This window comes from Aulostomus chinensis, chromosome 10 (genome assembly GCF_037954235.1).
Source record: "Aulostomus chinensis isolate RoL2024-O1b breed Wild chromosome 10, RoL_Achi_v1.0, whole genome shotgun sequence".
In the NCBI taxonomy this organism is placed as follows: Eukaryota; Metazoa; Chordata; class Actinopteri; order Syngnathiformes; family Aulostomidae; genus Aulostomus; species Aulostomus chinensis.
In genome coordinates this window covers 8,724,870-8,752,034 of record NC_141329.1, presented here as the reverse complement: position 1 = coordinate 8,752,034, position 27,165 = coordinate 8,724,870, and the positions used below count along the sequence as shown (strand labels likewise).

The following is a 27,165-nucleotide window of genomic DNA, read 5'->3' as shown; positions in this document are numbered from 1 at the left end:
CAGTGTGTGTGCTTCTACTAAGGATACATGCTGGTATCTTTCTTGCGCATCTCCAGCCACCTCTTGTTGCTGTCAATCACCTCCTGCAGCCTCTGGCCATCCACCTCCACTGGATTCTGCTTCGGCTGCAGGCTACGGCCGTGATCGCTAGAATCAACCACACACATGCAGGATCAGTGTTGCTGTGAGCACATCTGAGACAGCGAGCATCTACAAGTAAGCTGTGATGATGACATGATTCAAGGTGCACTTCAGATCACCATACCGAGCAGGAGAGTATGGTGCGTATTTGGAGGATGTTCTCCAGCTGCTCGAGGCCATCGGTTCCATCGCTGCTCCTGCAAAACAGAACAATGTTTTAAGATCAAAAACAACAGCAGATCATTCAGACCAATTCAAGCAGAAACCCAGCTGTTTTCGTACCAGGGAAGATCTGGCTCCATCGGCTATTGATAATGTCATCAGAAGCTCTCAGCCCACTGGTGATAGGAGTGCTAAAGATGGGGCCAGCTGTGGAGCTGCCTGGTGGCACCCAGTTCCAGTGCGGCTCTGGGAGCCCTACCAGGGGAGCGGTGGCTAAGAAGGTGGGGCCCAGGGTGTGAACAGAGGTGGGGGCAGGTGTCGGGTGAGGCTGAGACAGAGGGAAGCCTGTAAGAGGGGTGCTGCTCTGCCTCTGGAGTGAACCCAGAGCGGTTTGGACAGAGCTGAGCTGGCCTGAGATCTGCTGCAGGGACTCTGTTAACTCCTGGACTTTGGATTCTGGGACAGTGGGATGGTCTCCTGTAATAGAAGGAAGCAAAGACATCGTCTAGCTGGGAAAGGACAATAATATAACTTCAGCAGCAAAGTCAGTATGTAGTAGCAGTATCAGTATGTATAAACACTAACAGAAAATGGGTGAATATGTACAATAAATGAGAGCTTTGCATTCTGGCTCAGCTTTTTTTCAACACAACAGTGGTACAGCAAACACCCCGCCCCAGTTCTCTGGTCCCTTCTACACCCCATAGTCCCCTTCATTCACACATAAGACCCCAATATAAGACCCCTTGAACTCCCCCACTTAATACTTACTTAAAACTTCTCCATTACCCCCAGGACACATGCACGCACGCACGCACACACACACACACACACACACACACACACACACACACACACACACACACACACACACACACACACCAATGTTTGCCTTTTTTCCAGTGCAAACCTGATCCGAGTGCTAGTCCAAAGTGCAGCTGTTCTATTATGTTGAACCATTTTTTTTCTGGATACCTGAGATGAGTGTGATACCTGTTTTCACTGGAGGGTCAACAGTGCTACTGAGGTCAGAATCTGTCACATCGAAGGTCACCTTCCTCTCTCCTGCCAGCCGAGACAGTTCTGTGAAAAGTGGCTGTAAAGAGACAGAAACCAGACCTATTTCAATCAAATCGGGTATGAAAACATGCCTGCACATAAGTAACTGTCAGCTGATAAAGCTATATTTTAATTTGATATACCAGTTTAGCACAGAGATCCAGTTTATATCATTAAAACTCCCCGTTGTATGTTAATTTGAAGCTGACAGTATTATCTAGAGGGGTTAACTAGTATCAAAACAGTAAATATTTAAATGATCCCAAATTAGTGATAGTTAAAAATACTGTATATTTGTCACCACAGAGCAGGGGTAGGAAACCATGTGCCATGGAGAGCCGTGTGTATGCAGGTTTTCCTTGCAACCAAACACTTTAACAGGTGATTCCACTGATTAACACACCTTCAGCCACAGAAGAGTGTTAACCAGTGGGATCACCTGTTAAGGTGTTTGGTTGGAAGGAAAACCTGCATACACACGGCTCTCCATGGCACATGGCTGCCTACCCCTGCCACAGAGTAAGGTGCCAGCGATGACAAAGGTGAACTTTTTTTTTGCTTTGTTGGTTTTGATGTTCTCTCTTGATGTCCTCTGCTGTAGAGTGGTCTGGCTGCTGCTCCCCTGTCCTTAATAGGTGAGTGTTTCCTCTCTGAATTATCTGCTGCAGCTCCTAAACATCTCTGGTCTCCTTGTTTTGATTTATTTAAAAAGGGACAAGTAAAAAAAAAACCATAGACAGATGCAGAAGCGGCATCTGAAGCGCTGCACCAATGTACAAAGCCAAAGCTCATTTCCATCACGTTGACGGATGAAGAGGGGAGATTATCTGAATAAGCTCCTGTGATGAAACAAACGCTAGGTGGTAGTCACACCAATTATGAGTCCACACACTCTTCCCTACCTGCTGCTCCCTTATCTCCTCAGTCACTCGTCCTTCCTGGTTGCGATTCTGTCCATCCATCAGCAGCCTGCTCTCCCTCTCTAGGAAGTGTTTGATCTTCTGGATGGATCCAGTGTGTGGGGGGATATACCGTTGGAATCTGGACACAAAGAGATGTAGGATTTAGATAAACACAGTGTTCTGTCTATGATGGATCCTTGTGTTTAATGTTGGGATTAATTATGAACCACTGTTCACATGTCAATCTATTCTTGCCAGCATCGTTGTCAATTTAAACCACCGTGCTATTGTCCATGAGTTCAAATCACATGATTGTCAGAGCCTATAATTTAAATCGGTCAAACTTTTCAAAGCAAATTCTAAGTATTAAAACTAGAAATGTCTTTGGATTCATTAACAAGACACAGACACAATCGATTAGTCAGCTTCAAAGTTCAAAAGCTTCAGAGAACGTTGGGTGGGTTTTGAGGATCTGGTGAGAGAGGTCTTCACCACTCTTGGAGTTTCTTTGTATCAAAGAGAAAAATCTCGTAGAAGAAAATATTGATGTATCCATCAAGTTCTTGTAAATTGCTCAGATGAGTGGTTTAAGAACAAATCTGTGCGTGAGAGATGTTCTTGCATGATGCCAAATGTGTCTCCTGTGCTTACTCATCCTCGCTGGTGTGACTGTCAGGAACAGGGGAGATTGGCGGGTCCTCCAAGTCGCCTACATGTAGTGATGCGTCTCTGTGGTCACTGGAGGGTGCTGCGTTCTTGTCCTGTTTAGGTGCGCTCCCTGCTTCGCCAGCTTCCAGCTCACTGATGGGACAAAACAAGACCGTGATCCGTGTAAAACTACAGGTTTGGATACATGCAGTGAAATTATGCACTCCATTGTATAAACTATTCCACGGTGATGTGTTCCCTTTTTTGATGCCTGGGGCAGAAGCTGTAATTTTACCTGACTCTGCGACTGAGACGATCACATCTCTCCTGCAGTAGTGCCACCTTGCTTTCCAGTTGCTCCTTTTCCTCCTTTGCTTTCCTGCTCTCTTCCCTGGCTTTGTCCCTCTCCCATCTCAGCCGCTCCTCCTCCTGCTTGGCCTCCTCCCTGGCTTTATGAATGAGTTCTCTGGCATGAGTTTTCTCCTCTCTCATCCTCTGTAGCTCCACATGCAGCTGGTCTCTCTCTCGTTTCAGTAGCTCTTCCTCCTGCTTGGCCTCACTCCTCTCCTCCCTCAACTTATGGATGAGTTCCCTACATTCAGCTTTCTCTTCTCTCATCCTTTCCAGCTCCTGCTTCAGCTGGTCTCTCTCCTGGATCAGCCTGGGTAAAGTCTGGAGACAAACACACACGCACACACTCACACGGTAAATAACAAATGACCAATATAGAGGGAGGGCGAAAAATACTACCTTGAACACCTTGAGGGAAAATGGCAGGTCTTACCATTTCCTCTCTGTCATTCACCAGAACAAAGAAGATAATCATTCAAGCACTTGATTCATCTTTGGTGGGGAGAGTTTAAAGAGCGGATGCGTCTTCCATCAATCAGGGTGTACATGAATGACAGGACAACACAACAACAAAAGCTTGCACCAAACATCTCCTCTGTAGGTTCCAAGGAAATATCAAATGGGAAAGAAGGGAGGTCAAAAAATGGCAAATGCGGCAATACCTCTGTGGTCAAGGGGCAGCTCACAGACAAATGCTTCCACATCAATGACGAGTCAATACTAACTGTTTAGAGAAGCCTTTTAAAAGCCTTGGACAGTGGCATAATGCAGACTTCAAGTGCGACAACTCAGGCAGAATGCACTCAGCAGACTGATGCAAATCAACAGCACAGCTTTTTAAGGGAGGGAGGGTTTCTTTTGTTTATTTTGTGCTGGTATCAATTTTGACAGCCCCCCCTGCCAAACGTGGCCAGTGAGCTACATGCTCACACAACCTAGATTTATGTAAACAAACTGGCAAACAGAAGGTAGAACCCTTGTTGAATCTGTGTCATAATTCACTGAACCTGTTCTGGTGCCTGAAGTGGCCCAGAACCTTACGAAGACACTTTCAGGTGTTGGTCTTCCCTTTAATTTGTCACCAGTGGTCAGTATAGGAGACAGACCTTTGTCTGGAGCATCGCTTCGTGGCTCTGCAGCTCTTTAGCTCTCAGCTCCAACCGATCAGAGAGATCCCGTAGTTCTGACTCCTACAAGAGGAAATTTACAGGATTTACTCTCAAGAAATAAGAAATATGTTTGTGTGACTGTTATTTTACACCACTGAGTGAACAAAAAGGAAAAATTTGCGAAGCTGAACCACATTTTGTTTGAAGAAAGTCTGATATATTGAAAAAATCGACACAGGCCAAGCGATAATAGAACCTGGAAATGGGAAGTATCACGTCCATTTTGGGTATGTAATGTCACAAGCTCAGCAACATGCGTGCATACGTCTGACCCGTCTCACCTTGCGAGAGTGTGTCATCTGCGAGTCTTCCAACCGTGCGTGGCGCTGCAAGCGGAGTTCCTCCAGCTGAAGGGTGTGTGAGGCCTGGAGACGCTCCCTTTCCTCCTGCAGGGTGGAGAGCAGACGCTCTCTCTGAGCAGTTTCCTATAACACGCAAATATATGATTATCAATGTCTTGCTTGGCTACGAATACAGAACATGAAATCTTGGGTTTATCACCTCTCTTTTAGGGTTACAGTCAGTCGGCAGTTGCCAATTAGCTCTTTTCTAAAGTTTTTTTTGTTAACGGAAGTTTCTGAAAATATTGTACTATCATTCTTGATGTCCAATTAAACCCAAACACAGCAGCAGACCTCATCCAGGTATTTCTCTCTGATGTTGTTCATCTCTCGCCTGTGGTCTTCTCTCAGCTGCTCCAGCTTCCTCTCGTGATCACGCTGCACTTCCTCCCGCACTTCCTGGAGCACATCAGCCAACTGGATGGTGAAAGTAAAGGCCAATTTGAAGTTATATTCTATCAACTTCAACATCTACAACATGATAAATCCAAGGATGTATACCAGCAAAATGAAACATGTGCAACCCCTTCGTTCTCATTCTGTTTCCCATTGTGTCTTGTGTTCAAGTGCGTTATACACAGCATTTAGACCATTTTAAAAGGTGAATAACCTAAATGAACTCAACTCTAGCATAGAATGATGTACTGAATCACTGACTTTCCTTAGTCTTGACTGTGGAGTTGAGCTCTCTGTGGTGATTCTGGTGCAGTATTGGGTGTAGCTTAACGGCCTGGGACAGCAGTTATATTTACTTCTGCACTGAACACAGGTGAAAACCGATGCTGGTTTGTTTGGCTTTGTGCCTCATACTTCCTTGTCAGTCTCTTTGCCTTGGACTGCTGGACAAGCTTCTCTTCACGCTTTGAGAGGCCTTTCTGCATAGAGATCTGATCGCTTATCGGTACAAATCTAGCAGGAGTAATTACTTTGATTCCTTCATGCATCCCTTCGATGTTGCTCGTGTCAGCTGTGCTGGACCAGAGCTGGAGCCACTTTGCTGCAGGTGGCCTCAGAGTCCCGCAGGCTCCTTTTGGGCAGCCTTTTTTAGTAGCCAAGGCATTTCTCTTCTTTATGATAATGGATATAATTTCCTCAGAGTGGTCCTCAAAACAATCTGCTGAGATGCTGGTGTTTTCTTGCCAAAGGTGGACTTGGCAGCATTTCAGACACCCTGAGATAAACCCAATTTCTGTAAGCATTAGCATTAAATCATGTCACTTCAAACAAATAATCCATGGTATGTTGGCAAAAGGTAGTAACTTGTCATTCCTGTATTTGCAGTTTTTGCAGGATTGGAGCTGAATTGAAACTGAGAGAGAAGTCACTAGAACTCGAGGCCACCCACAAACATGGTTCATGGATGACAGTTTACCTATCACAGACATGCTGGAATCCCCATTTGTGGTGAAACCTGCTGATGGTAATTCCCCACCACCTACGTCCTTTACAGTCTTTACTGAGATTATTGGACAGCATGTGCCTCCTGTTTTTACTGGCAATTTTCATTTTCATTAGACTGCAAGGAAATTTATTTTTAGCTATTAAAACATGAAGACACAGAGAGACCATAGGCTCCTTGTGCAGTGAGCCATGGTCGCTACAACCCAGTTCAGTCCTGACATTGACATGAGTCTTGGATGATCCAAATACAACTTTTTAGTTTCGCACCTGCTAGAACAATGCGGCTGCACACGCGTCTCTGCTGACCTCCTCCCTGCTCTATCTAAACCTGTACATAATTTAATGAACACTAACACCTCAGCAGTCTCATCATCACAAGCTACCTTCTGTTTTAAATAGTTTGGTTTTTCCGCCCTCCCTTCCTGGAGGCTACTCCTCTCTGTTTGGAGCTCCTCTTCTGACTCTGCCTTCAGACGCTCCATGTCCCGCCTCTTCTGAGCCTCCAGTCTATCACGCTCCACTGCCCGTTCTTCTTCAAGTGTATGTCGCAAATCCTTCAGCATGGCCTCGCTCTCTTCCCTGTGCACACACAGCAGTATATTTGCTTTTGATATTGAGGGGTTACATGGACTTGGTTCATAGATATCCTGATTGAAAAATAATTCGGAGAGCAATTATATGTTTTCATGTCCAAATAAAGACTTTTGTTAGTCTTTTAATTCCACTGTAAAAAGATCTCAGAGAGAAAACACAACAGCCAACTCATTTTCAGAAACACTGCCCTCATGCGTATTTCAAGTCTGACCTGAATTTGCGTTCTTGCATGTCCCTCTTCTTCTCGACGGACTCTCGGACTTCCTCCAGCATCCTCTCTGACTCCTCGTTTAGCCTGGCCTCCTCCTCTCTCCTTTCAGACAGGAGATGTTGCCGCAGAGCCCTTAGGAGGTGCGAATACACACACTGCAGGTTTGAAACTTTATATCTTCTGATTTTCATACTCACGTAGATTTAGTACTTGCTCTTTAAGTGTGCCTCCATAAAACGTAGATAGTCAAGTCATGATTGAACAACTGCCATGTTGTTTCAAAATGTGTAGTGCATATTTAGGTTCGATAACCTTATATGACCATTATAAGGTGTTTGCCCGCCTGGAGGCTACAGTTTTATGCCTGCAGCCCTGAACTGATATTTCCAGGGATCCTGGTTTTTCCACAGTGTTACCAACCAAATTGGATGACTGCAAAACTGCCTAGGAGGCAGTTACATCTTAACAACGGTCATCCCGCTCTCCATCCAATACGTTTTGGATTTTGTCAACATCACTCCACTGATAAAACCACTTGTTTTTTTTGTTTTTTTTCAAAAGGCTTATTAGACCAAGGGGATTATGTCAGAGTATTACTCTAGAATGAAGCTAGCCATTGACATAATTTCTTCTAATCAGAGTTCTGATCTGATTGCTTCTCATTATCACTGGAGATGGAACAAGTTCCATCCTCCATCGAGGAGGACTGAACCAATGAGTGACTGAGGAAAGAGGATCACCTGTAGGAGTAATAGTGCTGTCACTCATTCATCATCAAGGAGGTGGAGCCAAGACTAGACACTGAAATCTGCCTACACTTCAATTTCAAGAGCAGGGAAAAGTTATTGTTACCTGCACCAAGGAGGTCAAGCATTCAATGGTGTTTGTCTTTCTGTCTGAGCCGAAGACGAATCCCTTCAACTTTGGGACAGAATCGTCATTTCAAAACAGGAAGTTTACATGCCAATTCCAGGCCTTTCAAAATAAATGATTTTTGAAAAGGCCTGGAATTGGCATGTAGACGTCCTGTTGGTCAAGTTCAAGATTAGAACGTGGACTTAGTTTTGAAAAACTAAAATTAGACACAGTAAATTCACGTTCTGATCTTGAATTTAGGGAACAAAAATCTATATGAAGTCTCAGTAATGACAGACTAACCCGATCTTGTTCAGCATATCTATTGAATATGGCAGAAGACTCATAAAACGTAAAAGCTGAGTGATAGTTGAAGTCTGCTCTTTTGAAGGGACAACTGCAGTACGACCTGGCCTGGTGGGGAGAAGTGAGGAGGGGACAAAAGCGTGACCAGGTGTGACCAATCGGTGCTACAAAGATCACAGTGGTGCAACTTCTAAGTGCTACAAACATCAAAGTGGTGTTACATCACAGTGCAACCAACATCACAGTGGTGTTGCATGACAATGGCATGGTGAAGATGAGGGGCAGTGATGTGTGCAGAGAACATCAGTGCTGTCTGTGTAGATCTATGATAAAACATCACTGGGCCATATTTTAGGTCAGATTGTATAAGAAGGCAGTACAACAATGTTAGAACAACAAAATCAACTTGTAGAAGATCAGAAGGACACTTTAAAAAATGGCTTTCAACAGACCACGTAATCAAGCATTTGCGTATGGCCAGGTGAGTGGATAGTGAATAGAGAAGGCTGTACAAAATGATTAATCTCGATTCACGTGCTGCTGAATGCAATGGGGCTGCACCTGTGGCTGACAATGTCAATCAAGTCTAGCTGGCTGTCAAATAACCGTCTTTAGAGTTAAAAGAAGGCAAAACATGAATGGAATTTGGAACCAACCAACACTTTTCTGGATCAGATACCAGAGAACGATGCAGCTATCAGCCTGAAGTTTAGAATACAAACAGCACTGGAGAGCCCATCTCCCACTTTTACATCCATGTATCATTTTTTTTCAATCTATCCCTTACCCTCTTGCAGCCCACCAGACAGAATCATCGTCATGGTCATCAGCCCAGCTGTGAGCACGATGACCCCAGAAACATGGTGGAGCATAATCGGGGTCATCTTCACCACCGTGAGGGACAACGAGGCCCCAAAATCCATGACACTGATGACGTGCAGCTGCACCAGGCTGTGAAGCCTTGGAGGCCCTTCTTCAAGAGGACCTCTGATACTGAGCAACACACAAAGACCAAGGAACAAGTGGTGCCCCAAAAACAGGGGCAAGGTTGCAGTGTCAACCACAACAACCATGAGGCTGACAATGACAGCGTTCAGCTGCACAAGGCTGTGAAACCTTGGAGGCCCTTCTTCAGGAGAGAATTGTCTACTGGTCATCAGACAAGTAGACAGGAGGAGTTACTGGCAAGCATAATCCTGGACGATGACAACAGCAGCAAGGATAGACTTGCAACAAAACAAAGAGATGTGAAGCTGACTGAGAATAAGAGACCCTGTGCCAGAGACCCTGACACTAGAGAACTGTTTGGGCGTTTAAACAGGATCCTGGACGAGATGGATCCTGAGAGATTCCAGGATCTGATGAGGGAGGTGTCCAAGCTCCCCATTGACACAGAGGAGAGGCTGGAGGGAGTGATGGAACTAATCTATGAGAAGGCCATCTCAGGGCCCAGCGTAGTAGGGACATACACAAACATGTGTCGCTGTCTCAAAGGGGTAAGTCATGTGATTGTGGGTGAATCTTTCACTTCTGACATTGCAGATTTTGATTATCATTTTCTCCAAAAATAAGTTAAACTCCTTTTGTCATGTCTGGGCCACTAAATGATGTTACAGAGGAACTGACTGAACCCACTTGCCACTATTCACTTTCTCTTTAACACTGTCAGAGTCAGACTTTTATCATATTAATATTTTATTCTCTCTCAAAAAAAAAAACCTCAATTATCGTCATTGTTTTCTCATCTCAGTTGAAAGTCCCCTCCCACGACCAGCCAGACGGTGTCATCACCTTCCTCAGCCTGCTCCTTCACCGCTGTAAGAAGGAATTCCAGAAGGACAATGATAATGTAAGAAATATTTTGTAACTGTGACCGTCAGATCCAGAACCTTCTGTTACGATGACTAAACTGATCATTTGTGTGTCCCCAGAAGGAGCAGATTCAAAGATCTCTGGGCAATATTACACTAATCGGAGAGCTTTTCAAGCAGAAGCTGGTGAGGGAGGCAGTCCTGCACGACTGCATTGAGAATTTGCTCAAGAGAGGCGATGATGGCTCTCTTGAGTGTGTCTGTCAGCTGCTCTACACAGCTGGGAAGGAGCTGGACATTATGACAGCCAAGGTATGTAACGATGGAGACTGGAAACATTTATTCTGGGGGTTGCTTCTTGAAAAGGTCGAAAACCACCGGACTGGAGTTTCTTCTAAGTCTAGTTTCTAAAGTTACACATTCTTGTTGAGGCAAAGAAAAGAACCTGTCTTGTTTTCTGTGTCTCTTTTAGTCCCGTATGGATCAATATTCAAATCAGCTGACCAACATTGCCAAAGCCGGAATGACTTCAATGAGAATATGCAACATTCTCCAAGATGTCACGGACCTCAGTCAGGTAGATATTCATTCATGTTCAACAGCACATGCAGATGGGTGACACACTAAGAGTCTTAGTAAGCAGTCAAACTAGCATGATCCTCAAGGGAGCACCATCCCTCCACCGGCCACACCCTCATTGAAATAAGAAACATCGTAACCATCTTGAAACTCAACATATGTATTTGATGTTTCTTCACTTTATTCAGGTTTTTCCTTCATTCTTTCCTCAGTTGGAAACAACAAAGAGCAAATAACAAGGGTGTGGTGGCGACTAACATTAATTCTCAATTAGTAAAACTGTTTAATCCTTCATGGAATTTTCAGTACTTAACACGGTGCTGTGCAATAGCCAATACTTGCGCTGCCCAACACTTATGCTGCAAAAATTTATTTGTAGTTGTTTGTAGTTAAGATAGTGTATTAATAGTTTTTTTTACTGTAGTTTCTGCTATTCATTGCTCTGTACTTTTTCTGCTGCTTTTTCTCCGTTTCTGCTACTGTAAGAGTGCCAGTTTCCCCACAGTGGGACGAATAAGGGGTTATCTTATCTGAATTCTGGGATGTTCATTTTCACTTACTAGAATAGGAACATTTTTCCCATTAACAACCATATTCTTTATCTGTGTCTTAGAATAACTGGGTGCCTCGCCGAAGAGGCAAAGCTCCAAACACTGCTGCCAGAGCCCAAAGGGAGCAGCAGCTTCCTCCCAAAAAGGAGGTACAGGCGAGGAAGCAGAAGGACCATGCTGAGGTCCAGCAGCAGCTTCCTCCCAACAAGGAGGTACAGGCGAGGCAGATGAAGGACCATGCTGAGGTCCAGCAGCAGCTTCCTCCCAACAAGGAGGTACAGGCGAGGCAGCAGAAGGACCATGTTGCGGTCCAGCAGCAGCTTCCTCCCAAAAAGGAGCCACAACTTGATCCTGACAAGAGAGGAGGTCAGGTCCAAAACCCACAAACAAGAGATGAGGTGCAACTTCACAAGGCCGTAAATCCTTGGAGGCCAAATTTTAAGAGGGCTTCTAATGGCCACACAGGAATGAACCCCATACAAAGATGAGATGAGAAAGATGTTGGCTCTCATGATTTGTAAGGAGATGGGGACGACAGAATGATGAGGAAGGATGAGACCGATGGCAGATGAAGGGACCAAAGATCCAACCAGTTCGGGATGGGGGAGAAAGGGAAGGGCGCGCACATTGTTTGTAAAATGTGACACTGAAAAATTAAATAAACGGTTGAATCTATTTGTTATGTGCAGGTGTGCTGATACTTGTGAATTTTGGTCTCAAACGAGCCCGTGCGATTGTGACTTGTCACTTTTTCCTATGAGTAAAAATAAATTGGTTTGAATATCTAAGTTTCTAAAGCTCACACCCTCTTCTTTTCTCTGCATTTCTTTGAATGAAGCCATTATTTGGGGGCTTTCTAATGGCACCCAAAGGCCATTTGAAACTGGTCTTTATTTTCAAAAAAACAAAAATGTTTCTCAGAGGAGAAGAAATTCTTGTATTTCAGGGAAATGTTCAGTAACGTCAGAGGACATAATTTAGTCTCAGTGATGTTCATAACACGACTGCCAAAGAGAGAAAATGGTTCCATGATCTGAGCTGAGGATGATAGTTCAGGTACGTCAGGCGATTTTGTTTTCGCTCAGTGTTCAGAGAAATAATAGAAAATGTGATCATTTGACATTTCAGACTCCACGTATCCTGTCCTCTGTGAGGCGAAGGACACGGCTACACATTCGAAGACATCAGACACAGACAGAGCCATTAGGCGAGGTGAAAGAAGCATTTTCATCCCCAAATTTTGGAGCCCTCCATAACCTTTCTGTGCTGTATATGTGGGTCATTTTATCCGTCTGCCACACCTGACAGAGACAGAAGCAACTCAAAGAAAAGAAGGTGTTGACAACAACCTTTGTGACTCAGCTCACACGTTCAGAGAGAAGCATAAATTGTAAAACTATGAAAACAAATATTTTTTGATTTGCCTTTAAATGAAAAATAAAAATAGAAAAAAATTAAACTGAGCAACTCTTTCTCAGATTTTCTGTCAGTCATGATAAATAAACGTTCTGATCTTGAATTTAGGGAACAAAAATCTATATGAAGTCTCAGTAATGACAGACTAACCCGATCTTGTTCAGCAAATCTATTGAATATGGCAGAAGACTCATAAAACGTAAAAGCTGAGTGATAGTTGAAGTCTGCTCTTTTGAAGGGACAACTGCAGTCCGACCTGGCTTGGTGGGGAGAAGTGAGGAGGGGACAAAAGCGTGACCAGGTGTGACCAATCGGTGCTACAAAGATCACAGTGGTGCAACTTCTAAGTGCTACAAACATCGAAGAGGTGTTACATCACAGTGCAACCAACATCACAGTGGTGTTGCATGACAATGGCATGGTGAAGATGAGGGGCAGTGATGTGTGCAGAGAACATCAGTGCTGTCTGTGTAGATCTATGATAAAACATCACTGGGCCATAGTTTAGGTCAGATTGTATAAGAAGGCAGTACAACAATGTTAGAACAACAAAATCAACTTGTAGAAGATCAGAAGGACACTTTAAAAAATGGCTTTCAACAGACCACGTAATCAAGCATTTGCGTATGGCCAGGTGAGTGGATAGTGAATAGAGAAGGCTGTACAAAATGATTAATCTCGATTCACGTGCTGCTGAATGCAATGGGGCTGCACCTGTGGCTGACAATGTCAATCAAGTCTAGCTGGCTGTCAAATAACCGTCTTTAGAGTTAAAAGAAGGCAAAACATGAATGGAATTTGGAACCAACCAACACTTTTCTGGATCAGATACCAGAGAACGATGCAGCTATCAGCCTGAAGTTTAGAATACAAACAGCACTGGAGAGCCCATCTCCCACTTTTACATCCATGTATCATTTTTTTTCAATCTATCCCTTACCCTCTTGCAGCCCACCAGACAGAATCATCGTCATGGTCATCAGCCCAGCTGTGAGCACGATGACCCCAGAAACATGGTGGAGCATAATCGGGGTCATCTTCACCACCGTGAGGGACAACGAGGCCCCAAAATCCATGACACTGATGACGTGCAGCTGCACCAGGCTGTGAAGCCTTGGAGGCCCTTCTTCAAGAGGACCTCTGATACTGAGCAACACACAAAGACCAAGGAACAAGTGGTGCCCCAAAAACAGGGGCAAGGTTGCAGTGTCAACCACAACAACCATGAGGCTGACAATGACAGCGTTCAGCTGCACAAGGCTGTGAAACCTTGGAGGCCCTTCTTCAGGAGAGAATTGTCTACTGGTCATCAGACAAGTAGACAGGAGGAGTTACTGGCAAGCATAATCCTGGACGATGACAACAGCAGCAAGGACAGACTTGAAACAAAACACAGAGATGTGAAGCTGACTGAGCATAAGAGACCCTGTGCCAGAGACCCTGACACTAGAGAACTGTTTGGGCATTTAAACAGGATCCTGGACGAGATGGATCCTGAGAGATTCCAGGATCTGATGAGGGAGGTGTCCAAGCTCCCCATTGACACAGAGGAGAGGCTGGAGGGAGTGATGGAACTAATCTATGAGAAGGCCATCTCAGGGCCCAGCGTAGTAGGGACATACACAAACATGTGTCGCTGTCTCAAAGGGGTAAGTCATGTGATTGTGTGTGCATCTTTCACTCCTGACATTAAGGTTTTTGATTATCATTTGCTCCAAAAATAAGTTTAACTTCTTTTGTCACGTCTGGGCCACTAAATGATGTTACAGAGGAACTGACTGAACCCACTTGCCACTATTCACTTTCTCTTTAACACTGTCAGAGTCAGACTTTTATAATATTAATATTTTATTCTATCAAAAAAAAAACCTCGATTATCGTCATTGTTTTCTCATCTCAGTTGAAAGTCCCCTCCCACGACCAGCCAGACGGTGTCATCACCTTCCTCAGCCTGCTCCTTCACCGCTGTAAGAAGGAATTCCAGAAGGACAATGATAATGTAAGAAATATTTTGTAACTGTGACCGTCAGATCCAGAACCTTCGGTTACGATGACTAAACTGATCATTTGCGTGTCCCCAGAAGGAGCAGATTCAAAGATCTTTGGGCAATATTACACTGATCGGAGAGCTCTTCAAGCAGAAGCTGGTGAGGGAGGCAGTCCTGCACGACTGCATTGAGAATTTGCTCAAGAGAGGCGATGATGGCTCTCTTGAGTGTGTCTGTCAGCTGCTCTACACAGCTGGGAAGGAGCTGGACATTATGACAGCCAAGGTATGTAACGATGGAGACTGGAAACATTTATTCTGGGGGTTGCTTCTTGAAAAGGTCGAAAACCACCGGACTGGAGTTTCTTCTAAGTCGAGTTTCTAAAGTTAAACATTCTTGTTGAGGCAAAGAAAAGAACCTGTCTTGTTTTCTGTGTCTCTTTTAGTCCCGTATGGATCAATATTCAAATCAGCTGACCAACATTGCCAAAGCCGGAATGACTTCAATGAGAATATGCAACATTCTCCAAGATGTCACGGACCTCAGTCAGGTAGATATTCATTCATGTTCAACAGCACATGCAGATGGGTGACACACTAAGAGTCTTAGTAAGCAGTCAAACTAGCATGATCCTCAAGGGAGCACCATCCCTCCACCGGCCACACCCTCATTGAAATAAGAAACATCATAACCATCTTGAAACTCAACATAAGTATTTGATGTTTCTCCACTTTATTCAGGTTTTTCCTTCATTCTTTCCTCAGTTGGTAACAACAAAGAGCAAATAACAAGGGTGTGGTGGCGACTAACATTAATTCTCAATTAGTAAAACTGTTTAATCCTTCATGGAATTTTCAGTACTTAACACGGTGCTGTGCAATAGCCAATACTTGCGCTGCCCAACACTTATGCTGCAAAAATTTATTTGTAGTTGTTTGTAGTTAAGATAGTGTATTAATAGTTTTTTTTACTGTAGTTTCTGCTATTCATTGCTCTGTACTTTTTCTGCTGCTTTTTCTCCGTTTCTGCTACTGAAAGAGTGCCAGTTTCCCCACAGTGGGACGAATAAGGGGTTATCTTATCTGAATTTTGGGATGTTAATTTTCACTGACTAGTATAGGAAAAATTTTCCCATTAACAACCATATTCTCCATCTGTGTCTTAGAATAACTGGGTGCCTCGCCGAAGAGGCAAAGCTCCAAACACTGCTGCCAGAGCCCAAAGAGAGCAGCAGCTTCCTCCCAACAAGGAGGTACAGGCGAGGCAGCAGAAGGAACATGCTGAGGTCCAGCAGCAGCTTCCTCCCAACAAGGAGGTACAGGCGAGGCAGATGAAGGACCATGCTGAGGTCCAGCAGCAGCTTCCTCCCAACAAGGAGGTACAGGCGAGGCAGCAGAAGGACCATGTTGCGGTCCAGCAGCAGCTTCCTCCCAAAAAGGAGCCACAACTTGATCCTGACAAGAGAGGAGGTCAGGTCCAAAACCCAAGAACAAGAGATGAGGTGCAACTTCACAAGGCCGTAAATCCTTGGAGGCCAAATTTTAAGAGGGCTTCTAATGGCCACACAGGAATGAACCCCATACAAAGATGAGATGAGAAAGATGTTGGCTCTCATGATTTGTAAGGAGATGGGGACGACAGAATGATGAGGAAGGATGAGACCGATGGCAGATGAAGGGACCAAAGATCCAACCAGTTCGGGATGGGGGAGAAAGGGAAGGGCGCGCACATTGTTTGTAAAATGTGACACTGAAAAATTAAATAAACGGTTGAATCTATTTGTTATGTGCAGGTGTGCTGATACTTGTGAATTTTGGTCTCAAACGAGCCCGTGCGATTGTGACTTGTCACTTTTTCCTATGAGTAAAAATAAATTGGTTTGAATATCTAAGTTTCTAAAGCTCACACCCTCTTCTTTTCTCTGCATTTCTTTGAATGAAGCCATTATTTGGGGGCTTTCTAATGGCACCCAAAGGCCATTTGAAACTGGTCTTTATTTTCAAAAAAACAAAAATGTTTCTCAGAGGAGAAGAAATTCTTGTATTTCAGGGAAATGTTAAGTAACGTCAGAGGACATAATTTAGTCTCAGCGATGTTCATAACACGACTGCCAAAGAGAGAAAATGGTTCCATGATCTGAGCTGAGGATGACAGTTCAGGTACGTCAGGCGATTTTGTTTTCGCTCAGTGTTCAGAGAAATAATAGAAAATGTGATCATTTGACATTTCAGACTCCACGTATCCTGTCCTCTGTGAGGCGAAGGACACGGCTACACATTCGAAGACATCAGACACAGAAAGAGCCATTAGGCGAGGTGAAAGAAGCATTTTCATCCCCAAATTTTGGAGCCCTCCATAACCTTTCTGTGCTGTATATGTGGGTCATTTTATCAGTCTGCCACACCTGACAGAGACAGAAGCAACTCAAAGAAAAGAAGGTGCTGACAACAACCTTTGTGACTCAGCTCACACGTTCAGAGAGAAGCATAAATTGTAAAAGTATGAAAACAAATATTTTGATTTGCCTTAAAATGAAAAATAAAAATAGAAAAAAATAAAACTGAGCAACTCTTTCTCAGATTTTCTGTCAGTCATGATAAATAAATGTTCTGATCTTGAATTTAGGGAACAAAAATCTATATGAAGTCTCAGTAATGACAGACTAACCCGATCTTGTTCAGCATATCGACTGAATATGGCAGAAGACTCATAAAACGTAAAAGCTGAGTGATAGTTGAAGTCTGCTCTTTTGAAGGGACAACTGCAGTACGACCTGGCCTGGTGGGGAGAAGTGAGGAGGGGACAAAAGCGTGACCAGGTGTGACCAATCGGTGCTACAAAGATCACAGTGGTGCAACTTCTAAGTGCTACAAACATCAAAGTGGTGTTACATCACAGTGCAACCAACATCACAGTGGTGTTGCATGACAATGGCATGGTGAAGATGAGGGGCAGTGATGTGTGCAGAGAACATCAGTGCTGTCTGTGTAGATCTATGATAAAACATCACTGGGCCATAGTTTAGGTCAGATTGTATAAGAAGGCAGTACAACAATGTTAGAACAACAAAATCAACTTGTAGAAGATCAGAAGGACACTTTAAAAAATGGCTTTCAACAGACCACGTAATCAAGCATTTGCGTATGGCCAGGTGAGTGGATAGTGAATAGAGAAGGCTGTACAAAATGATTAATCTCGATTCACGTGCTGCTGAATGCAATGGGGCTGCACCTGTGGCTGACAATGTCAATCAAGTCTAGCTGGCTGTCAAATAACCGTCTTTAGAGTTAAAAGAAGGCAAAACATGAATGGAATTTGGAACCAACCAACACTTTTCTGGATCAGATACCAGAGAACGATGCAGCTATCAGCCTGAAGTTTAGAATACAAACAGCACTGGAGAGCCCATCTCCCACTTTTACATCCATGTATCATTTTTTTTCAATCTATCCCTTACCCTCTTGCAGCCCACCAGACAGAATCATCGTCATGGTCATCAGCCCAGCTGTGAGCACGATGACCCCAGAAACATGGTGGAGCATAATCGGGGTCATCTTCACCACCGTGAGGGACAACGAGGCCCCAAAATCCATGACACTGATGACGTGCAGCTGCACCAGGCTGTGAAGCCTTGGAGGCCCTTCTTCAAGAGGACCTCTGATACTGAGCAACACACAAAGACCAAGGAACAAGTGGTGCCCCAAAAACAGGGGCAAGGTTGCAGTGTCAACCACAACAACCATGAGGCTGACAATGACAGCGTTCAGCTGCACAAGGCTGTGAAACCTTGGAGGCCCTTCTTCAGGAGAGAATTGTCTACTGGTCATCAGACAAGTAGACAGGAGGAGTTACTGGCAAGCATAATCCTGGACGATGACAACAGCAGCAAGGACAGACTTGAAACAAAACACAGAGATGTGAAGCTGACTGAGCATAAGAGACCCTGTGCCAGAGACCCTGACACTAGAGAACTGTTTGGGCATTTAAACAGGATCCTGGACGAGATGGATCCTGAGAGATTCCAGGATCTGATGAGGGAGGTGTCCAAGCTCCCCATTGACACAGAGGAGAGGCTGGAGGGAGTGATGGAACTAATCTATGAGAAGGCCATCTCAGGGCCCAGCGTAGTAGGGACATACACAAACATGTGTCGCTGTCTCAAAGGGGTAAGTCATGTGATTGTGTGTGCATCTTTCACTCCTGACATTAAGGTTTTTGATTATCATTTGCTCCAAAAATAAGTTTAACTTCTTTTGTCACGTCTGGGCCACTAAATGATGTTACAGAGGAACTGACTGAACCCACTTGCCACTATTCACTTTCTCTTTAACACTGTCAGAGTCAGACTTTTATAATATTAATATTTTATTCTATCAAAAAAAAAACCTCGATTATCGTCATTGTTTTCTCATCTCAGTTGAAAGTCCCCTCCCACGACCAGCCAGACGGTGTCATCACCTTCCTCAGCCTGCTCCTTCACCGCTGTAAGAAGGAATTCCAGAAGGACAATGATAATGTAAGAAATATTTTGTAACTGTGACCGTCAGATCCAGAACCTTCGGTTACGATGACTAAACTGATCATTTGCGTGTCCCCAGAAGGAGCAGATTCAAAGATCTTTGGGCAATATTACACTGATCGGAGAGCTCTTCAAGCAGAAGCTGGTGAGGGAGGCAGTCCTGCACGACTGCATTGAGAATTTGCTCAAGAGAGGCGATGATGGCTCTCTTGAGTGTGTCTGTCAGCTGCTCTACACAGCTGGGAAGGAGCTGGACATTATGACAGCCAAGGTATGTAACGATGGAGACTGGAAACATTTATTCTGGGGGTTGCTTCTTGAAAAGGTCGAAAACCACCGGACTGGAGTTTCTTCTAAGTCGAGTTTCTAAAGTTAAACATTCTTGTTGAGGCAAAGAAAAGAACCTGTCTTGTTTTCTGTGTCTCTTTTAGTCCCGTATGGATCAATATTCAAATCAGCTGACCAACATTGCCAAAGCCGGAATGACTTCAATGAGAATATGCAACATTCTCCAAGATGTCACGGACCTCAGTCAGGTAGATATTCATTCATGTTCAACAGCACATGCAGATGGGTGACACACTAAGAGTCTTAGTAAGCAGTCAAACTAGCATGATCCTCAAGGGAGCACCATCCCTCCACCGGCCACACCCTCATTGAAATAAGAAACATCATAACCATCTTGAAACTCAACATAAGTATTTGATGTTTCTCCACTTTATTCAGGTTTTTCCTTCATTCTTTCCTCAGTTGGTAACAACAAAGAGCAAATAACAAGGGTGTGGTGGCGACTAACATTAATTCTCAATTAGTAAAACTGTTTAATCCTTCATGGAATTTTCAGTACTTAACACGGTGCTGTGCAATAGCCAATACTTGCGCTGCCCAACACTTATGCTGCAAAAATTTATTTGTAGTTGTTTGTAGTTAAGATAGTGTATTAATAGTTTTTTTTACTGTAGTTTCTGCTATTCATTGCTCTGTACTTTTTCTGCTGCTTTTTCTCCGTTTCTGCTACTGAAAGAGTGCCAGTTTCCCCACAGTGGGACGAATAAGGGGTTATCTTATCTGAATTTTGGGATGTTAATTTTCACTGACTAGTATAGGAAAAATTTTCCCATTAACAACCATATTCCTTATCTGTGTCTTAGAATAACTGGGTGCCTCGCCGAAGAGGCAAAGCTCCAAACACTGCTGCCAGAGCCAAAAGGGAGCAGCAGCTTCCTCCCAACCAGGAGGTACAGGCTCAGAAGGACCATGCTGAGGTCCAGCAGCAGCTTCCTCCCAACAAGGAGGTACAGGCGAGGCAGCAGAAGGACCATGTTGCGGTCCAGCAGCAGCTTCCTCCCAACAAGGAGGTACAGGCGAGGCAGCAGAAGGACCATGTTGCGGTCCAGCAGCAGCTTCCTCCCAAAAAGGAGCCACAACTTGATCCTGACAAGAGAGGAGGTCAGGTCCAAAACCCAAGAACAAGAGATGAGGTGCAACTTCACAAGGCCGTAAATCCTTGGAGGCCAAATTTTAAGAGGGCTTCTAATGGCCACACAGGAATGAACCCCATACAAAGATGAGATGAGAAAGATGTTGGCTCTCATGATTTGTAAGGAGATGGGGACGACAGAATGATGAGGAAGGATGAGACCGATGGCAGATGAAGGGACCAAAGATCCAACCAGTTCGGGATGGGGGAGAAAGGGAAGGGCGCGCACATTGTTTGTAAAATGTGACACTGAAAAATTAAATAAACGGTTGAATCTATTTGTTATGTGCAGGTGTGCTGATACTTGTGAATTTTGGTCTCAAACGAGCCCGTGCGATTGTGACTTGTCACTTTTTCCTATGAGTAAAAATAAATTGGTTTGAATATCTAAGTTTCTAAAGCTCACACCCTCTTCTTTTCTCTGCATTTCTTTGAATGAAGCCATTATTTGGGGGCTTTCTAATGGCACCCAAAGGCCATTTGAAACTGGTCTTTATTTTCAAAAAAACAAAAATGTTTCTCAGAGGAGAAGAAATTCTTATATTTCAGGGAAATGTTAAGTAACGTCAGAGGACATAATTTAGTCTCAGCGATGTTCATAACACGACTGCCAAAGAGAGAAAATGGTTGTATCTCCATGATCTGAGCTGAGGATGATAGTTCAGGTACGTCAGGCGATTTTGTTTTCGCTCAGTGTTCAGAGAAATGATAAAAAATGTGATCATTTGACATTTCAGACTCCACGTATCCTGTCCTCTGTGAGGCGAAGGACACGGCTACACATTCGGAGACATCAGACACAGACAGAGCCATTAGGCGAGGTGATAGAAGCATTTTCATCCCCAAATTTTGGAGCCCTCCATAACATTTCTGTGCTGTATATGTGGGTCATTTTATCAGTCTGCCACACCTGACAGAGACAGAAGCAACTCAAAGAAAAGAAGGTGTTGACAACAACCTTTGTGACTCAGCTCACACATTGAGAGCGAAGCAAAACTATGAAAACAAATATTTTGATTTGCCTTTAAATGAAAAATAAAAATAGAAAAAAATAAAACTGAGCAACTCTTTCTCAGATTTTCTGTCAGTCATGATAAATAAACGTTCTGATCTTGAATTTAGGGAACAAAAATCTATATGAAGTCTCAGTAATGACAGACTAACCCGATCTTGTTCAGCATATCTATTGAATATGGCAGAAGACTCATAAAACGTAAAAGCTGAGTGATAGTTGAAGTCTGCTCTTTTGAAGGGACAACTGCAGTACGACCTGGCCTGGTGGGGAGAAGTGAGGAGGGGACAAAAGCGTGACCAGGTGTGACCAATCGGTGCTACAAAGATCACAGTGGTGCAACTTCTAAGTGCTACAAACATCAAAGTGGTGTTACATCACAGTGCAACCAACATCACAGTGGTGTTGCATGACAATGGTATGGTGAAGATGAGGGGCAGTGATGTGTGCAGAGAACATCAGTGCTGTCTGTGTAGATCTATGATAAAACATCACTGGGCCATATTTTAGGTCAGATTGTATAAGAAGGCAGTACAACAATGTTAGAACAACAAAATCAACTTGTAGAAGATCAGAAGGACACTTTAAAAAATGGCTTTCAACAGACCACGTAATCAAGCATTTGCGTATGGCCAGGTGAGTGGATAGTGAATAGAGAAGGCTGTACAAAATGATTAATCTCAATTCACGTGCTGCTGAATGCAATGGGGCTGCACCTGTGGCTGACAATGTCAATCAAGTCTAGGTGGCTGTCAAATAACCGTCTTTAGAGTTAAAAGAAGGCAAAACATGAATGGAATTTGGAACCAACCAACACTTTTCTGGATCAGATACCAGAGAACGATGCAGCTATCAGCCTGAAGTTTAGAATACAAACAGCACTGGAGAGCCCATCTCCCACTTTTACATCCATGTATCATTTTTTTTCAATCTATCCCTTACCCTCTTGCAGCCCACCAGACAGAATCATCGTCATGGTCATCAGCCCAGCTGTGAGCACGATGACCCCAGAAACATGGTGGAGCATAATCGGGGTCATCTTCACCACCGTGAGGGACAGCGAGGCCCCAAAATCCATGACACTGATGACGTGCAGCTGCACCAGGCTGTGAAGCCTTGGAGGCCCTTCTTCAAGAGGACCTCTGATACTGAGCAACACACAAAGACCAAGGAACAAGTGGTGCCCCAAAAACAGGGGCAAGGTTGCAGTGTCAACCACAACAAACATGAGGCTGACAATGACAGCGTTCAGCTGCACAAGGCTGTGAAACCTTGGAGGCCCTTCTTCAGGAGAGAATTGTCTACTGGTCATCAGACAAGTAGACAGGAGGAGTTACTGGCAAGCATAATCCTGGACGATGACAACAGCAGCAAGGATAGACTTGCAACAAAACAAAGAGATGTGAAGCTGACTGAGAATAAGAGACCCTGTGCCAGAGACCCTGACACTAGAGAACTGTTTGGGCATTTAAACAGGATCCTGGACGAGATGGATCCTGAGAGATTCCAGGATCTGATGAGGGAGGTGTCCAAGCTCCCCATTGACACAGAGGAGAGGCTGGAGGGAGTGATGGAACTAATCTATGAGAAGGCCATCTCAGGGCCCAGCGTAGTAGGGACATACACAAACATGTGTCGCTGTCTCAAAGGGGTAAGTCATGTGATTGTGTGTGCATCTTTCACTCCTGACATTAAGGTTTTTGATTATCATTTTCTCCAAAAATAAGTTAAACTCCTTTTGTCATGTCTGGGCCACTAAATGATGTTACAGAGGAACTGACTGAACCCACTTGCCACTATTCACTTTCTCTTTAACACTGTCAGAGTCAGACTTTTATCATATCAATATTTTATTCTCTCTCTCAAAAAAAAACTCAATTATCATCATTGTTTTCTCATCTCAGTTGAAAGTCCCCTCCCACGACCAGCCAGACGGTGTCATCACCTTCCTCAGCCTGCTCCTTCACCGCTGTAAGAAGGAATTCCAGAAGGACAATGATAATGTAAGAAATATTTTGTAACTGTGACCGTCAGATCCAGAACCTTCTGTTACGATGACTAAACTGATCATTTGTGTGTCCCCAGAAGGAGCAGATTCAAAGATCTCTGGGCAATATTACTCTCATCGGAGAGCTCTTCAAGCAGAAGCTGGTGAGGGAGGCAGTCCTGCACGACTGCATTGAGAATTTGCTCAAGAGAGGCGATGATGGCTCTCTTGAGTGTGTCTGTCAGCTGCTCTACACAGCTGGGAAGGAGCTGGACATTATGACAGCCAAGGTATGTAACGATGGAGACTGGAAACATTTATTCTGGGGGTTGCTTCTTGAAAAGGTCGAAACCACTGGACTGGAGTTTCTTCTAAGTCTAGTTTCTAAAGTTAAACATTCTTGTTGAGGCAAAGAAAAGAACCTGTCTTGTTTTCTGTGTCTCTTTTAGTCCCGTATGGATCAATATTCAAATCAGCTGACCAACATTGCCAAAGCCGGAATGACTTCAATGAGAATATGCAACATTCTCCAAGATGTCACGGACCTCAGTCAGGTAGATATTCATTCATGTTCAACAGCACATGCAGATGGGTGACACACTAAGAGTCTTAGTAAGCAGTCAAACTAGCATGATCCTCAAGGGAGCACCATCCCTCCACCGGCCACACCCTCATTGAAATAAGAAACATCATAACCATCTTGAAACTCAACATAAGTATTTGATGTTTCTCCACTTTATTCAGGTTTTTCCTTCATTCTTTCCTCAGTTGGTAACAACAAAGAGCAAATAACAAGGGTGTGGTGGCGACTAACATTAATTCTCAATTAGTAAAACTGTTTAATCCTTCATGGAATTTTCAGTACTTAACACGGTGCTGTGCAATAGCCAATACTTGCGCTGCCCAACACTTATGCTGCAAAAATTTATTTGTAGTTGTTTGTAGTTAAGATAGTGTATTAATAGTTTTTTTTACTGTAGTTTCTGTTATTCATTGCTCTGTACTTTTTCTGCTGCTTTTTCTCCGTTTCTGCTACTGTAAGAGTGCCAGTTTCGCCACAGTGGGACGAATAAGGGGTTATCTTATCTGAATTCTGGGATGTTCATTTTCACTTACTAGTATAGGAACATTTTTCCCATTAACAACCATATTCTTTATCTGTGTCTTAGAATAACTGGGTGCCTCGCCGAAGAGGCAAAGCTCTAAACACTGCTGCCAGAGCCCAAAGGGAGCAGCAGCTTCCTCCCAAAAAGGAGGTACAGGCGAGGCAGCAGAAGGACCATGCTGAGGTCCAGCAGCAGCTTCCTCCCAACAAGGAGGTACAGGCGAGGCAGATGAAGGACCATGCTGAGGTCCAGCAGCAGCTTCCTCCCAACAAGGAGGTACAGGCGAGGCAGCAGAAGGACCATGTTGCGGTCCAGCAGGAGGTTCCTCCCAAAAAGGAGCCACAACTTGATCCTGACAAGAGAGGAGGTCAGGTCCAAAACCCACAAACAAGAGATGAGGTGCAACTTCACAAGGCCGTAAATCCTTGGAGGCCAAATTTTAAGAGGGCTTCTAATGGCCACACAGGAATGAACCCCATACAAAGATGAGATGAGAAAGATGTTGGCTCTCATGTTTTGTAAGGAGATGGGGACGACAGAATGATGAGGAAGGATGAGACCGATGGCAGATGAAGGGACCAATGATCCAACCAGTTCGGGATGGGGGAGAAAGGGAAGGGCGCGCACATTGTTTGTAAATTGTGACACTGAAAAATTAAATAAACGGTTGAATCTATTTGTTATGTGCAGGTGTGCTGATACTTGTGAATTTTGGTCTCAAACGAGCCCGTGCGATTGTGACTTGTCACTTTTTCCTATGAGTAAAAATAAATTGGTTTGAATATCTAAGTTTCTAAAGCTCACACCCTCTTCTTTTCTCTGCATTTCTTTGAATGAAGCCATTATTTGGGGGCTTTCTAATGGCACCCAAAGGCCATTTGAAACTGGTCTTTATTTAAAAAAAAAACAAAAATGTTTCTCAGAGGAGAAGAAATTCTTATATTTCAGGGAAATGTTAAGTAACGTCAGAGGACATAATTTAGTCTCAGCGATATTCATAACACGACTGCCAAAGAGAGAAAATGGTTGTATCTCCATGATCTGAGCTGAGGATGATAGTTCAGGTACGTCAGACGATTTTGTTTTTGCTCAGTGTTCAGAGAAATGATAGAAAATGTGATCATTTGACATTTCAGACTCCACGTATCCTGTCCTCTGTGAGGCGAAGGACACGGCTACACATTCGGATACATCAGACACAGACAGAGCCATTAGGCGAGGTGATAGAAGCATTTTCACCCCAAAATTTTGGAGCCCTCCATAACCTTTCTGTGCTGTATATGTGGGTCATTTTATCAGTCTGCCACACCTGACAGAGACAGAAGCAACTCAAAGAAAAGAAGGTGTTGACAACAACCTTTGTGACTCAGCTCACACGTTTAGAGAGAAGCATAAATTGGAAAACTATGAAAACAAATATTTTGATTTGCCTTTAAATGAAAAATAAAAATAGAAAAAAATAAAACTGAGCAACTCTTTCTCAGTTTTTCTGTCAGTCATGATAAATAAATACCCACGGACACTCACACACGCTCACAAACTGTCACAATGATTTAATGTAATCACTCCATGCTGCCCTTATGTCTGACATGATGATGTAATCACATTTAAAGCAGGTTTAACGTGATGTAATGAAGGACTAAAGCTGACATGATACATTCTTTTAAATGAATACATCAAAAGTAGCCGGTTTACTGAACATATTAAACTCTGTCAATGTCGAAGCCAAATGCAGAATGACACCTAAAAGCCGAGATGTAATGAGTAATTAAAGCTGAAAGCAGCGTTATTGGGGCCTGAGCCTCCGCGTGCCTGCGACCGGGTGCCAAACGCCGGCCTGAATCCAACGGTGTAAGTGGCATGTCTGAGAACTGAGTGCTTTTGAACTGCGGCAGGGCTGCAGACACATCTGTGACATGTTATGAAGCTATTGAGTAGTTCCACATACCTTAATCTTTCCTTGTTCTCCTCCATTAGCTTCTCCTCCTCCTCCTCTTCTTCTGTCCTCAGCTTCTCCTGCAGGAGGCATATTCTTTTTTCCTTCTCCCTCATCAATCGCTCAATCTCCTCCTCTTCATTGTAATCAACTTTCCTCTGCTCTCTCTCTTTCTCCTCATTCCTTTGTCTCAGATTTCTTTCCTCTCTTTCAGCCCTTTTCTCCTTCTCCTTCTCCTCCTCCTTTGTCTCTCCTCTCTCACTGTCTTTGTGGATTCTCCAGTTTGGTTCTTTCAGTGAGCTCTCATCATTTTTTCTGTGGGGTTCAACACCATCAATTTTGTTGGAGACATCTACTGGTGGACCTCTTGATGTTTCTGGCCTCTGTAGACCCTGAGGTGGGCCAAGAGCTTCTGCTTTTGGTCGTGGTCGAACATCTCGCTCAAAGGGGGAGGGGCTTGACAGAGAGGGAGACGGGCTGGTTTGGTGGAGTTCCAGGATCTTCTCTGACAGCTGATGGGGGCAAAACAGCATGATTTCAAAACAGGTTATTGAACATGTGAATAACTAAAGTGAAAATGGATGTCACACTGCATGATCACAGCATAAAGCCTCCTCACTTCTATTACTTGCTCAGACTT

General features: G+C 43.9%; 5 protein-coding genes across 7 annotated transcripts in view; 4 read left to right on the top strand and 1 right to left on the bottom strand.

The window, feature by feature from the left end:
* cep164 (centrosomal protein 164) overlaps positions 1-27,165 on the bottom strand; it is a 34,137-nt gene that overhangs the window by 480 nt on the left and 6,492 nt on the right. For 2 of the 3 annotated variants that reach the window (XM_086215882.1, XM_086215884.1), the window contains 13 exons: positions 26,538-27,037; positions 6,980-7,111; positions 6,558-6,753; positions 5,068-5,190; positions 4,714-4,857; positions 4,370-4,453; positions 3,208-3,584; positions 2,916-3,065; positions 2,265-2,403; positions 1,297-1,399; positions 424-780; positions 266-338; positions 28-147 (listed from right to left, as the gene is read on the bottom strand). In XM_086215882.1, coding sequence (XP_086072008.1) covers positions 28-147; positions 266-338; positions 424-780; positions 1,297-1,399; positions 2,265-2,403; positions 2,916-3,065; positions 3,208-3,584; positions 4,370-4,453; positions 4,714-4,857; positions 5,068-5,190; positions 6,558-6,753; positions 6,980-7,111; positions 26,538-27,037 — 2,498 coding nt within the window. The remainder of the gene's footprint in view (positions 1-27; positions 148-265; positions 339-423; positions 781-1,296; positions 1,400-2,264; positions 2,404-2,915; positions 3,066-3,207; positions 3,585-4,369; positions 4,454-4,713; positions 4,858-5,067; positions 5,191-6,557; positions 6,754-6,979; positions 7,112-26,537; positions 27,038-27,165) is intronic. The other variant, XM_086215883.1, reaches the window with a different exon arrangement.
* LOC147254292 (uncharacterized) lies at positions 8,141-12,775 on the top strand. The gene is made up of 6 exons (XM_086215886.1): positions 8,141-8,621; positions 8,938-9,636; positions 9,891-9,989; positions 10,072-10,263; positions 10,424-10,528; positions 11,144-12,775. The coding sequence occupies exons 1-6, from the start codon at positions 8,577-8,579 to the stop codon at positions 11,567-11,569; spliced, it is 1,566 nt and encodes a 521-aa protein (XP_086072012.1). The 5' UTR covers positions 8,141-8,576; the 3' UTR covers positions 11,570-12,775.
* Positions 13,036-16,894, top strand: LOC147254291 (eukaryotic translation initiation factor 4 gamma 1-like). Its single transcript, XM_086215885.1, has 6 exons — positions 13,036-13,131; positions 13,448-14,146; positions 14,398-14,496; positions 14,579-14,770; positions 14,931-15,035; positions 15,651-16,894. Exons 1-6 carry the CDS (start codon positions 13,087-13,089, stop codon positions 16,074-16,076), a joined length of 1,566 nt encoding a protein of 521 aa, XP_086072011.1. The 5' UTR covers positions 13,036-13,086; the 3' UTR covers positions 16,077-16,894.
* On the top strand, positions 17,560-21,909 carry LOC147254290 (eukaryotic translation initiation factor 4 gamma 1-like). The gene is made up of 6 exons (XM_086215888.1): positions 17,560-17,636; positions 17,953-18,651; positions 18,903-19,001; positions 19,084-19,275; positions 19,436-19,540; positions 20,156-21,909. The coding sequence occupies exons 1-6, from the start codon at positions 17,592-17,594 to the stop codon at positions 20,573-20,575; spliced, it is 1,560 nt and encodes a 519-aa protein (XP_086072014.1). The 5' UTR covers positions 17,560-17,591; the 3' UTR covers positions 20,576-21,909.
* Positions 21,981-26,890, top strand: LOC147254289 (eukaryotic translation initiation factor 4 gamma 1-like). Its single transcript, XM_086215887.1, has 6 exons — positions 21,981-22,132; positions 22,449-23,147; positions 23,401-23,499; positions 23,582-23,773; positions 23,933-24,037; positions 24,653-26,890. Exons 1-6 carry the CDS (start codon positions 22,088-22,090, stop codon positions 25,076-25,078), a joined length of 1,566 nt encoding a protein of 521 aa, XP_086072013.1. The 5' UTR covers positions 21,981-22,087; the 3' UTR covers positions 25,079-26,890.

What these genes read in the sequence shown, in the direction of transcription:
- LOC147254292 (XM_086215886.1), top strand. Translation starts at nt 8,577, where the DNA reads ATGGCTTTCAACAGACCACGTAATCAAGCATTTGCGTATGGCCAG. An exon ending in TGTGTCGCTGTCTCAAAGGG is followed by an intron (nt 9,637 to 9,890) that starts GTAAGTCATGTG and finishes TTCTCATCTCAG; the next exon opens with TTGAAAGTCCCCTCCCACGA. An exon ending in TCCAGAAGGACAATGATAAT is followed by an intron (nt 9,990 to 10,071) that starts GTAAGAAATATT and finishes GTGTGTCCCCAG; the next exon opens with AAGGAGCAGATTCAAAGATC.
- LOC147254291 (XM_086215885.1), top strand. Translation starts at nt 13,087, where the DNA reads ATGGCTTTCAACAGACCACGTAATCAAGCATTTGCGTATGGCCAG. An exon ending in AAGCATTTGCGTATGGCCAG is followed by an intron (nt 13,132 to 13,447) that starts GTGAGTGGATAG and finishes ACCCTCTTGCAG; the next exon opens with CCCACCAGACAGAATCATCG. An exon ending in TCCAGAAGGACAATGATAAT is followed by an intron (nt 14,497 to 14,578) that starts GTAAGAAATATT and finishes GCGTGTCCCCAG; the next exon opens with AAGGAGCAGATTCAAAGATC.
- LOC147254290 (XM_086215888.1), top strand. Translation starts at nt 17,592, where the DNA reads ATGGCTTTCAACAGACCACGTAATCAAGCATTTGCGTATGGCCAG. An exon ending in TGGACATTATGACAGCCAAG is followed by an intron (nt 19,276 to 19,435) that starts GTATGTAACGAT and finishes TGTCTCTTTTAG; the next exon opens with TCCCGTATGGATCAATATTC. An exon ending in ATGTCACGGACCTCAGTCAG is followed by an intron (nt 19,541 to 20,155) that starts GTAGATATTCAT and finishes TCTGTGTCTTAG; the next exon opens with AATAACTGGGTGCCTCGCCG.
- LOC147254289 (XM_086215887.1), top strand. Translation starts at nt 22,088, where the DNA reads ATGGCTTTCAACAGACCACGTAATCAAGCATTTGCGTATGGCCAG. An exon ending in AAGCATTTGCGTATGGCCAG is followed by an intron (nt 22,133 to 22,448) that starts GTGAGTGGATAG and finishes ACCCTCTTGCAG; the next exon opens with CCCACCAGACAGAATCATCG. An exon ending in ATGTCACGGACCTCAGTCAG is followed by an intron (nt 24,038 to 24,652) that starts GTAGATATTCAT and finishes TCTGTGTCTTAG; the next exon opens with AATAACTGGGTGCCTCGCCG.